This window comes from Carassius gibelio, chromosome B19 (genome assembly GCF_023724105.1).
Source record: "Carassius gibelio isolate Cgi1373 ecotype wild population from Czech Republic chromosome B19, carGib1.2-hapl.c, whole genome shotgun sequence".
Lineage (NCBI taxonomy): Eukaryota > Metazoa > Chordata > Actinopteri > Cypriniformes > Cyprinidae > Carassius > Carassius gibelio.
Genome location: NC_068414.1, coordinates 22,015,346 through 22,027,920, shown reverse-complemented (window position 1 = coordinate 22,027,920; position 12,575 = coordinate 22,015,346). Strand labels below are relative to the sequence as shown.

Below are 12,575 nucleotides of genomic sequence, written 5' to 3'. Positions count from 1 at the left end.
TACTCCAAACTTTTGATTAGTAGCGTTCCTTCAGACATATAAAGAAAAAGAAACTCACACTACCTTATCCTTTTTAGAGCTTGACAGATGAGGAGTATTATATGATCCTATGAACTGTAGTAGTACAGAAGTAAAAATCAACTTCAAAAACTCTTTTATGATGTGATCTATTTCTTTAATGTCTTGAAATGAGTCTTGAGTACCTCGTCTGTCTCTCCATCCAGTTTCTTCTTTTTCTTGGATGACTCCTTGAGACAAAGGACGTCAGGACATCTCTTCATTATCACCAGCAATTCACCTTTTACACTAATTTATCTCAGAACTGGAAATGAATATTAATAAAAACAAATCAACATGGTTTCAGTTAAGCCAGATACTTCTTTAACTGGCAGGAACAATCTATTTAAAACGTGTCGTTTTTCCCCTTGCAAAAAAAAAAAATAAAAAAATAAAAATAAACTACAATCAGTCAAGACTTACATCATCTTCAGAGTCTGAGGAGGAATGAGAACTCGATGAGGAGGAGGAAGATGGGGAACGCTTGACCAAACACAACAAAAGCAGAATTTGGAGGGCCAGACTGGAGAGGGCCTGATGTTGGAGGGCCAGGATGGAAAGGCCTGATGTTGACGGGCCAGGCAGGAGGGGGTCTGATGTTGGAGGGCCAGACTGGAGAGGGCCTGATATTAGAGGCCCAGGGTGGAAAGGCCTTATGTTGGAGGGTCAGACTAGAGAGGGTCTGATGTTGGAGGGCCAGACTAGAGGGACCGATGTTGGAGGGTCAGACTGGAGGGACCGATGTTGCAGGGTCAGACTGGAGAAGGTCTGATGTTGGAGGGCCAGACTGGAGAAGGTCTGATGTTGGAGGGCCAGACTGGAGAAGGTCTGATGTTGGAGGGTAGGACTGGAGAGAGACTATCTTTACTAACCACTCTATTATCAAGCTTGCCCATTTTTGCAGATTTTGCCTTAAACCTATAGGCCAAAATCTATTAAATCAGCCTTCAGTTTACGGTTGCTCGCCGTGCTCAACATGAACACTAGAGCGCGCCTTCATCTCTTTCCTGAGACTGTTACAGTTAACAAAAGACAGTGAAGACATTTATATTGTTACAAAAGATTTATATTTCAAGAGAATACATTTCTTTTAAATAGTGATCGACCGATGTATCTGTTTACCGATATTTTTCCCGATATTTAAGCATTTTTCCATAATCGGGTATCGGTTTTGTAATATCGGATTCGCCGATTTACGGCGCCATCTTGTGGCCGTTTTGAGATTTCCGCCATTGCAGCCCGGGTGTCTGAGGAGATCAGTCAACAACAACTCAGTGCACAGGTAAATATATGTTCTACTTGGTTTGCTTTAATTAATCAACTTTATTTAACATAACAGACATGCACAAATGAGATCTGAGACATAAATTCCTGATATAGTTAATTTATGCAGCTTGTTTCTAAACAATTGAGACGAACTCATTGAGTCACGTAGTGTAATTCATCATGTCCTGCCCCAATAAAGTACGTATCTTTACATGAATTAAATAAAACAGACATGAATGAGTGCATGTTGAAAATAAAAGCGTTGAATTTAATTCTCTATCTGTTGTATTTGCTCACCATTAGTCTAGAAGAGAAAGTTCGTTCATATTGCTTAGCAACTGACGGATGATCTGGAGGCTTAAGCACGGCCACTGAATGAAACTTTTGACAAGATTATCTTGTTTAAACACCCTAGATTATATTATCATTTACTACATAACAATTATTTCGCTAATACACATATAAATATAGCCTACCGCTTTGTGGAAATTAATTATTTATTATCTCCATGCGCGATCGCGGTTGATTAAGTTATAGTCAAACAGCACTTTGTCAGTTGGCATTTCATGATTTAACGTTAGATTAAATTTAGATCATAAAATGCCAACTGACAAGTGCTGTTTAACTTTATATAGTCTCGGGAAAAAAAGTTCGTTCATATTGCTCAGCACCTGACTGGGTTGATGATCAGGAAGCCTCAAGCAATGCCACTGAAAGAAACTTTTGACAAGATTATCTTGTTTAAACACCCTAGATTATATTATCATTTACTACATAACAATTATTTCGCTAATACACATATAGGCTACATATACCGCTTTGTGGAAATTAATTATTTATTATCTCCATGCGCGATCGCGGTTGATTAAATTATAGTCAAACAGCACTTTGTCAGTTGGCATTTCATGATCTAACGTTAGATTGAATCTAGATCATAAAATGCCAACTGACAAGTGCTGTTTAACTTTATATAGTCTCGGGGAAAAAAGTTCGTTCATATTGCTCAGCACCTGACTGGGTTGATGATCAGGAAGCCTCAAGCACGGCCACTGCATGACATTTTTGAAGGAAGCAGGCTTACAGGGCAGAATGCTGAAAGACTCTGTTTTCTACACTAAAACCTAGTTCTGCTTAGCTGGGAGTAAATAGCTATGCACTCCTAAATAGCCCTCCCGCCCCCACCAATATGTTAGAATCATTTTTGTGCTTTATTTTTTTACCTCATCAAAGCTTTTATTTTAAAACAAAGACACTTAGTAACAGTGCGCTTAAATTTTTTGGACTCAGATCCCTCTATTTACTTGTGTATAAATATAATGTTTTTTTTTTTTGTATGCAAGGGGGGAGTGATTGTTATAAATAAAATGTTTTTTTCAGCTCATTTGTGTTGTAATAATTGTCAGAAACAGAAGTATAACAGTAAATAAATATCGGTTCTGCATATCGGTTATCGGGTACATAAACATACAAATAATCGGTATCGGTATCGGTTATAAAAAACCAATATCGGTCGATCACTACTTTTAAATGTTGTACTTGTCAACTAATCCTGAAAAAAGTAGTGTTACAGGAACTAGTGTTCCTGTAGCTCAACTTGTAGAGGGGTTGGGGGTTCGATTCCCTGGGAACACATGATATGTAAAAATTGATAGCCTGAATGCACTGTAAGTCGCTTTGGATAAAAGCGGCTGCTAAATGCATACATTTAATTTAATAAAAAATGTTTCCACAAACATTCCGAGCACAACAGTTTTCAACAGTGATGAGAAATGTTTCTTAAGCGGGTAAGTTATTCAGCATATTAAAATGATTTCTGAAGGATCATGTGACACTGAAGACGGGAATAACGGCTGCTGAAAATTCATTTATTAGGCTATTATTTTAAACTGTTATTTTAAAATGTAATGATATTTCACAACATTCTTTTATTTTTGGAGTCTTTATAGTCTAAATGCAGCCTTGGTGAGCATAAGAGACTTCAATTATTTTTAAATAACATGCACACACACACACACATACACACAAATTACCGATCCCAAACTTTTGGTAGCGTGTCATAAAATGGCAAATTTTTGCCTGAACTTAAGATTTTACAAGTGATTACTTGTTTGTACAACTATAAAAGCTATTGTTCTGTAGTATCTGATATGCTGCTAATATACAGCACCCCAGAAAAAAATAAAATAAAAGGGGGCATATGCACTTAAAAAGACTGGCCTGATTTTTCCACAATTTTGAGAGGAGGAAGTCCCATATTGTAGATTCTTCCCATTGCTACTAAAATGACTTGATATTTACTAATTTGATACTTACTGTGGGATTTTATCATCATTTTATGATAGACGATACTTCTTCTGTAACACTTGCTGTGACCCAGGCTTTATCAAATTACCCATTTTATTTCAAGTAAGATAATAAAACAATTATCCATGTGGGAAGTTTGAGACTTAGAGAAGCGTTTTGTTCTCTCTCAACACAGAAGTCAATTTCACAACCCAGGTTTACACACTGGAATATTTATTTTACAAAAATACGAAAACATCAGGCAGATACAGATATAACACAAATGCGAAAGCAGCTTTTTTTTTTCTCAATGGCAGCAAATTGGAATCTTTAGGTGGGCCAGTTTAATAAAACTCGAGCCAGGAGCCAGAGCCTAAGACAAACATTAGCAGCAAAACCAGTCCAGATTTAAAAAAAGAAAAAAAATTCCTACCACATCTCACTCACCCTTTTTTAAAGAAAAGAAGAAAACAAAACTAATATGGTCCTATAAGGGCACAATGACCAACACACTCATTTCAATTTGGTTCTTGCAAAAATTTTACAATTCTTTGCACTTTACTGACAACAGTAGCTGAATGAAATGAATATATCAACAAAGCATCTGCTTTAAATGAAAGAATGTGCTGTTTTAACAGAAAAACATAGCTTTAAAGAGATTAATTTTGAACTGAATTTCAGTATTCCATCATAAAAAAGAAGATACATTCTACTTACTGTATGATTAACCATCATTGGACTAATCATAACTAGATGAACTTGACAAGACTTTTTAAACAAAATTAACGTCACATGCATGTGATCTACAGTACATCAACATGTGATTTCATTGCTTAAAAAATATAGATGCTAAAGCAGAAGAACGCAAACTGATTAAGCAACAGAAATACATACAGCTGAACAAGACTTTCAATCAAAGCGTTGAAAAAAAAAAAAGTTAAATTTTCATGTACACATTTTTCCATCCCCACATCTTACAACAATTGCTGACAACATAAAATGCCAAATAACAATTAAAAATATACACCACAGATTGGGTGCTTACAAAAAAAACGAACTATCCACTGTCTCCAGCCAATGTGTGGAAAAAAGAAAACCCTGACCAACACTTCCCACTTCTAATCAATGTGCACAGTTAAAAAATGGCTAAAGTTATCACTTTTAATGGTTACAGAAATCCACAAAACAAAGAGCAACAAATAAGAAATGTAAAGATATACATATTATGATTATAAAACAGAGATATATCATAGAACATCAGAAATCATTCCACTCGGTTTACATATTTTTTTAAAGAATAAGTAGAATGAACCAAATACATTTGATGCAGTCTAAAGTGATGTAACACTTGATTATCAATGAATAAAATATAACAAAGCTGCTGATAAAATAACATTAAAGAGTCGCATTAGAAAGGTAATAATTGACTTTCATTACACAGTGTCTGTGCAGCAGCTAAACAGAACGAAAACATTGTGCACATTGATTAGAATATGTATTCATGGTGGATGATTTAGCATATTACATTATTAGAATCTAATGGATCCAGCTTAATGATTTTTTAATTCAAAGTATTCTCTGTCTGGAGAACATTATAAATTATTTAAGTCATAATGGGAAGACATGTAAAACTGGTCAAATATAATACAAATGTAATGCAACAAAAAGAAACCAAAATATAATAATAGAATATTTCAAAAGACACTTTTATTGTTACTGTCCCTTTGGGAACAAGTTTGCCTAATTGATAACAGTTGTTCAAGTCTGCAGTGACACGAGGCGTAGCACCATTAGCTCATCGCTGTCCAATCACAAATTTGGGTATTATATTGACAGAATGCCTTCTGAAGCATTCCAGCCAACCAAACAAAAGACGAAATGTCAATAAATAAGAACAAAATGTAGGGAGCAAAACATTATGTACCAATCTCCAGCAATTTCAAGCAGTCTCAAACGTAATTCGCTTCAAATTTTCAAACAGATTTTGAAAACGACTAACTAAAGCAAATCATTTCAAACAAAAAAAAACAAAAAAAACAAAAAATAAAAAAAGAAATCAACAACAGATTCCCTAAAGGAGAAAAAATCATGGGGAAAAGCACTGAGATGGACGAATATAAAAGGTGCTATTTTTTCAGCATAACATCACGCAAAAATTCTTAATCCAACACTAACAAGAATGGGTCGTACATTCGAAAGCCTAACATTTAATACATTTAAAATGTTAAAACACTATGAAGCTCAAAAAACGGATTAGTTCTATTCAAGACCCACAAACGTAAAGGCATACGGTTACATTGGTTTACATCATTTGATATCTAATGCCCTCTGAAATCACCAGATCCAATCACAGACTTATCTAGAGGAGGGTAAAGCTGTGCCGGCGTAACGTCAGTTCAGTGGAGATGTTACAAATCATTGGTTAGACTGATGCATTGAGACACTGATCAGAGAATATTTGTGAAATCAAACATGTTAACAGTACAAAAGTTGCCGCACGACAGTGAACTAACACAACAAATATAATATTAATATTATTAATAATAATATTGTATAAATACAAAAAGAACAATAAATGCTCAAATGACCAACTGTATGTTTCGTTACCTGTTCAAATTTATGGAAATGCAAGTGAACCATATAAATAACCCAATACTATTGTATCCAGATAGCACTGAGACCATAATCAATAAGGATTACTGTGAACTTAATGATTCGACTAAAACCTGAACCCTGGTTGTATCTAAAACTAGTCATAAATAGACCTGAGCATGGAATGCGACAGAATGAGTTTACCGATCCTGAGAGAATGAATCAAGCATCAGTGCTTGAAGGGATCGTTCACCCAAAAATGAACATTCTTTCGTCATTTTCTCGCCCTTCATGTCTGCGGAACACAAAAAAGACATTTCGAGTCTCAGTGTTTGTTTTTGCCCATACAATGCAAATCAACGGTAACCAAACCTGATTGGCTGCCAACATTCCTCAAAATATCTCCTTTTGTGTTCCACCAGAAAGTTTGGAGAGACATGAGGGTGAATGAAGTGAACTATCCCTTTAACTGTGTGAATGTTTTGTAGTACTACAGTGCCTGCCTATAACTCCTCATCAAACAGCTTCACCTGGGATCGTCCAGGCTAAATGCTAAATTCTGAAGCAGCGGCCTTCCTTCCCTCCACATGTTCGTCACACGCTAAACACGAAGGCACTGAAAGCAACCCATCTAGCGGACTTGCACTTTTTGTGATGATCTATCCAGAGAATTAAGTGAAACTGGAAATGGAAGGATGTAGCAATGCGTGTAAAGAAACGAACCTGGACTTAATCAATGGATTCTACATTGGATTCTACATTACTCTCCGAGCCTGGAACGAATCTCACCTTGAACTTAACACTCACCAACTCTATAGCTACTTTTACTAGACTTTCATAACTACGCGCTAGCGCTTTCATACATGTATTTCTGTTATCCATCTCAGCTTGTTTCTGCTCTAAATCAAGCCTAAATTCAACATGCAACCCTGCGCGGGTCATCCTTCGACTACGTCTCGCCACTAAATCCCTGACGACAGGGTGCAGACTGTTTGGTATACATATCAACGAGTTTTCTACACCAACCTACACCTTCAAGTTCACTAAAATTAAGACATAACATGTCAACAATCAACACTGACATAATAAAATAAGTGAACGGGATGTGGAATTCATATCGAAGAAGAAAAAAAATACAAGTACATTATAATGTCAAGGAAATATGGTGTTAAATAGTGCTTCAAAGCGTTTGGTAGCTCCGTCCTGGACGATTTGGGTGACACCAGGATGTTTGCGACGAAATGCTATATTAAATAGAGCACTAGTGTCTGTGGTTATGCAGTCTTCAAAAAACGTCACACGAGGAGATGTGTCCACGCTCTCCAGCTTGAACTGCGAAGTAACAACGTGATGGGAAAACAATACAAAAAAAATCCTCCTGGCCTGTGACTGAGAGGACTTTGGAAGCTCAAAAAAAAGAGAAGGTAATTAGCGATTCTGTCTTAAGGTGTAAAATAAGAGGTTCCGCTCAACGGGCCTGAATTTGCAGTAGTTGTGGTTCTACTAGCTTAATCCATGTGAGTCAGACACGGTCCCACGTAAGACCTTGCTGTTTTATGGCAGTGATGTGCAGCTAAGACTCAATTTAGACCTTTAGATTGCATTGATGCAAACAGACAGACGATCCCTGGCAGTGTCATAATGCGGCTTCAGATACAAGAAGCACATTTTCCTCTGAGCAGACAAACTTCCTTTGAGGAAGGTGGGTGGGAGACGAGAGCAGCTTCTGATATTGTTTAACACATAATTCCAGGCAGCATTGTTGTTGATCCATGTTAGCTGGCAGTAGTGAGGGCAAAGACTTAACACGATCGACCAATAGTTGCGGTGATATTTTTGAAAGCAGCATGTAATGTTATGCTATGAAAGACTAGCTCCTAGGGGGTCTTTGTCAAGAGTTGGAACCACATCTTTTCAAGCAGCTCTCTCCTCCAGGGAGGGCTTTTGGCTGGGAAAGGGTTGAGCGTACAGGCTCTTGCTGGTGCTGTCCAGACTCTGGAAGTATGGGTGAGACAGTGCATCGTAAGCTGATATCCTTCTGGAGGGGTTAAATGACAGGAAACGCTGTGCAGGGAGGAAACAAGAAGAAAAAAAAACAATAAGTAAACACAGTCTATGGTACTTTTATATCAAAGTCATGTGCTATCTGTGTCCCTTATATAAAATGACTTTTTTTAAACAACACACACAGACACTCTATATACTGTTATTAAATTTTTTTTTTTTTTACTGTATATACTGTGTAAGTCAATTGTTACTATTTTATGGAATAACAGCATTAAGTTTAGGATAACACAATACAATTTATTTTACAATAAAATGTGAACCTGGAGCACAAAAGCAGTCTTAAGTCGCTGGGGTATATTTTTAGCAATAGCCAAAAAAAAAACATTGTATTGGTCAAACCTATCGATTTTTCTTTTATGCAAAAAATCATTAGGATATAAAGTAAATATAATGTTCCATGAAGATATTTTGTCAATTTAATTTAATTAGTAATGAAGGACTTCATTTGGACAATTTTAAAGGTGATTTTCTCAGTATCCTGAGTTTTTTTTACCCTCAGATTCCAGATTTTCAAATAGTTGTATCTCAGCCAAATATTGTCCTATCATAACAATCCATAAATCAATGGAAAACATATTTACTCCGCTTTCAGGTGATATATACATCTCAATAAAAAATTGACCCTTATGAGTGGTTTTGTTGTCCAGGGTCACATTTATTATTTACGTGATTAAATATATTAAACTGGAAAAACTATTGAGTACATAGAATGTCATTCTACAGTAAGTGTCAAGAAATGTCAAATATCTTCTATGTTGATGTCTGCTACTTACAAGTAAAAGTGATTTGCCCAGCTCATCCATGTCAGGCACCAGGTCCTCTATTGGCTGGGGAGGACGAGGGGAAAAGGCACTCTGTGGCAAGCCCACCTCCTGTGGCCAGTCCTCTGGAGAAGGGACCCCCACCACACTGCAATATCATAATCAAAACAATCAGTTATTGCAATTTTAATTACATCTCAGTGCAGCCTTATTAAACACAATTCTAACAATTTATTATTGTACTTACTCAAAAATCTTGCCTAACTGGTCAACATCAGAGTTCCCACGGAAAAGAGGTCTGAAGAAAGAGAAAGGAGAAAGATTGCAGTTAATTGCATGATTCCTTTTACAGCAATAATTAGACTTAAAAGGAAGTTTTGCATTTATAATAAAAAACTATAAACAAAAATAAATTTATGAATCTAAATGAAACTTAAATACTGAAATTAATAAATTAACCTAAATTGAATAAGTATAAAATGAAATTAATAATTTAATGAAAATAAAGATACTAAAACTAAAAAAAAAAAGAATAAAACATAATAAAATAATCTTGAATCAAAAAATTTAATCAATCAATAAAATACAATAACTAAATAAAGCTACCTCAAATAATGAGTAAATCGCTTCACATCATATTAAAGACTGCAGGGGCAGTCATAAAACAGAGGTTATGTGTTTAGATATGCCCTTAATTCTGCAATAATCATGAACAGTCTCCTGAGTCCTGCCTGTCTTCTATGAGTGAAGGCGGAAAAGAGAAAGAAAATCCTTATAGCTTTCACTGTACAAATAAGGCCCTAAAGCCACATAACAGACATTGGTCCACTGTATGTGTGTTGTTTCCTGAGGCTGAGAAGATCTGAGGGCTTTTTCAGCACATGCTGGAGTCCACCCGCTTGCACCGCTGCTGGTGCCTGTGGCTTCAGTCCACTCAGGACACCCGTGGGCGGGCATGCTTCCCTTGGCATGCACACAAATTCCAGGAGCCACAAGCCCAGGCCTCAGTCTCCGAAACACACCACACAGAGTAAGAGAGCGGAAAAAAGCTATTCATCCCCACCGTCTGCTTTCGCTCTCCACATACCTCTATGTGAGACAGCAAAAAATGACAGAACAGAAGCACAGAAATAAAGATGTGTTATGAGCTAAAATAAGCTCACTATCAAAGCGTTAGGTCTTTGACTAAACAGCAAAAACTGCACTCGTAATTCCCCCAGCTGCCACCAGATGTTGCCCAACAACAAGACAAGCACAACTGCTCTTTATTCACAAGCACATGGAGCCTCAACTTGATCTCAACTAGACAAAGAGCCAAAACCAGAAGTGAGCATGTGCACGTTTACTTACGCCTCCATGATGTTCAAACACCCTCAAGACTAATTTAAAGATTAGTGAGAAACAGACAGACAAACGTCTGCATATTTTTCAGAATGAAGAATGTGACGTGCACTTTTCAACTTACAGCTAGTATACAGAGGCGTCTTTGTGCGGCTAAGATGCTGAACATTCTTTGCAGGTGAGACGGACGCCTCGGATGCTCCCGACCCCTTTCACATTGAACCCGCTTGTTAAAAAGAAAATTGCCATTATCATGCCTTTCACATGCCGCATCAACTGCTGAAGCCCTCAAAGGCAAAGTCAGTCCCGAGCAGTTAAATAAGACAAAAGCCGTTCTATTTTCTAACAGCGAGCGGTGGGGGAAAGATCTCACCTAAAGCAGTGTCATGCCAAAACAAGTATGGCTGAAAATCTCTAAAGCACATTCTGCCTTCCCTTGGGCAACTTGTTAGTCTCTGAATGAATTAGTGGCTTTTTGCACAAGGCAGACATTATGCCGGGGCAGAGGCTTCCTGAGTGAGTGGGCACAGGCAGGCACACACCAGGCCAGTACACGCAGTTGAGTCACGCTCCAAGTGCCAGTGTCTCTATCCACATTCCACCCGCTCGACCTCTGGAATGCATCGGTGTATCTGAATCGGTTAACGCTCGCTCGCCAGAAAAAGTGTGAGTAAATGACCAGTAATAGTGCCCACGATACAGAAAAGGAAAACTTTAGTTTATAACACCCTTGCAAGATTCTTGGAAAAGTGCTCTGTGTGTGTTCATGTTGGTTTCATGTGGTTCAGGAAAAACTTTTTAAGAGAAATGGCCATTAAATATAACCAATAATTCATCAATATTAAGCATTGACGGGTTATGGCACCATATTACTTTTAACAACCTGAACTAATAGACTTAAAACATGATAATAAAAATAATAATTTGTTTATGCCGAATTACTCAATACAAAATACTTACAGTACTTAAAGTGATAGTTCACCTAAGAACAAAATTACCCCGCGATTTACTTATGCTACGTCATCCGCTGCAAAACCACTCTGTCTTGTCTCCGACTCTGAAAACTAGAAATTTATGTTTCACAAGTTTTAAATATGGATATTTTTCTTACACCGATGCATTACTTTGCTTGTAAAGGCCTTTATTACCCCTGGGAGCTGTGTGGAGCACTTTTTATGATAGATGGATGCACTTTTTTGGTCTTAAAAAGCTCAGCCCCCTTTCACTGCAATTATAATGCTTGGAAGAGTCAGGACATTTTTTTAAATAACTCTGTGTTCATCTGAAAGATGAAAGTCATATACACCTTGGATGGCTTGAGGGTGAGTAAATAATGGGGTCATTTTTTATTCTTGGGGGAACTATTCCTTTAATAATTAAATTAGCTTTGACTATGAATTTCAGTTTGGACTTCGATAGTACATTAACATATCATAAATATACATATTTGAGCTATTCAATTATGGTAAAAATCATATTCACTGTCATTTTGGTCAATACTGAGATTTTCTACCACAATTACTCACTGACTTTTGGAAACATGATCAATTTATTAAAAGTTTTTATTTATGTCTTTTTATTAATGGATTTTCTTGAAGTATAATCAAACTGAAAAATAAATAAATAAATGATTCTTATTGTTATTTATATATTTTATGCAGTACATCTACTTTTTTGTGAGAGCAGCTTTAGGTTGTGAAAATAAGGACCTGAAAGACATCACACATTGACTCTTCACACAATATGCACAACCCTTGTAAAAGCGGAATGTTAAAAGCACTTTGTGTCATTCAGAAACACACTGACTGATCACTACATCCTTCAAGAGTTACAAATACAGACTTGCATAAAGTATGTTAAACTTGCATTGTGAGCATCAAACAAGTAAAGATCTTTTATAAAACTAACAAAACAACAGGTAAAATTTGTCAAAGGCCCAAATTACACAGCAATCCCCAGTAAAACGGCGTCCTTTCGAGAGTTAAACTTCCTTCATAAACAAAGCCATTCAATATGTTGCTGGCTGAGGTGATCTACATCTTTATAACTCTCAGGTGAATCAAAATCCTCCATTACTGGAGTTGGCACGTACAGCGAGGTGCACTTCTTAGACATCAGAGGAGAAACCTGGTCCCAGGTGCCCTTTAATCTGCAACAGGTGGCCTTTTAAAAAGCATTCTTAATCACCTGCAGGAGGAGGAAAGGTGT

The 12,575-nt window shown here is 36.8% G+C and overlaps 1 protein-coding gene across 1 annotated transcript in view; it reads right to left on the bottom strand.

Annotated features, from left to right (window-relative positions):
• Window positions 1–3,823: 3,823 nt before the first annotated feature.
• The window catches only part of LOC127979376 (cyclin-dependent kinase 6), a 36,035-nt gene continuing 27,283 nt past the window's right edge, over window positions 3,824–12,575 (bottom strand). The window contains exons 6-8 of the mRNA XM_052584797.1: window positions 9,274–9,324; window positions 9,039–9,174; window positions 3,824–8,262 (exon numbers count right to left, since the gene is read on the bottom strand). Coding sequence (XP_052440757.1) covers window positions 8,113–8,262; window positions 9,039–9,174; window positions 9,274–9,324 — 337 coding nt within the window. The 3' untranslated portion in view covers window positions 3,824–8,112. The remainder of the gene's footprint in view (window positions 8,263–9,038; window positions 9,175–9,273; window positions 9,325–12,575) is intronic.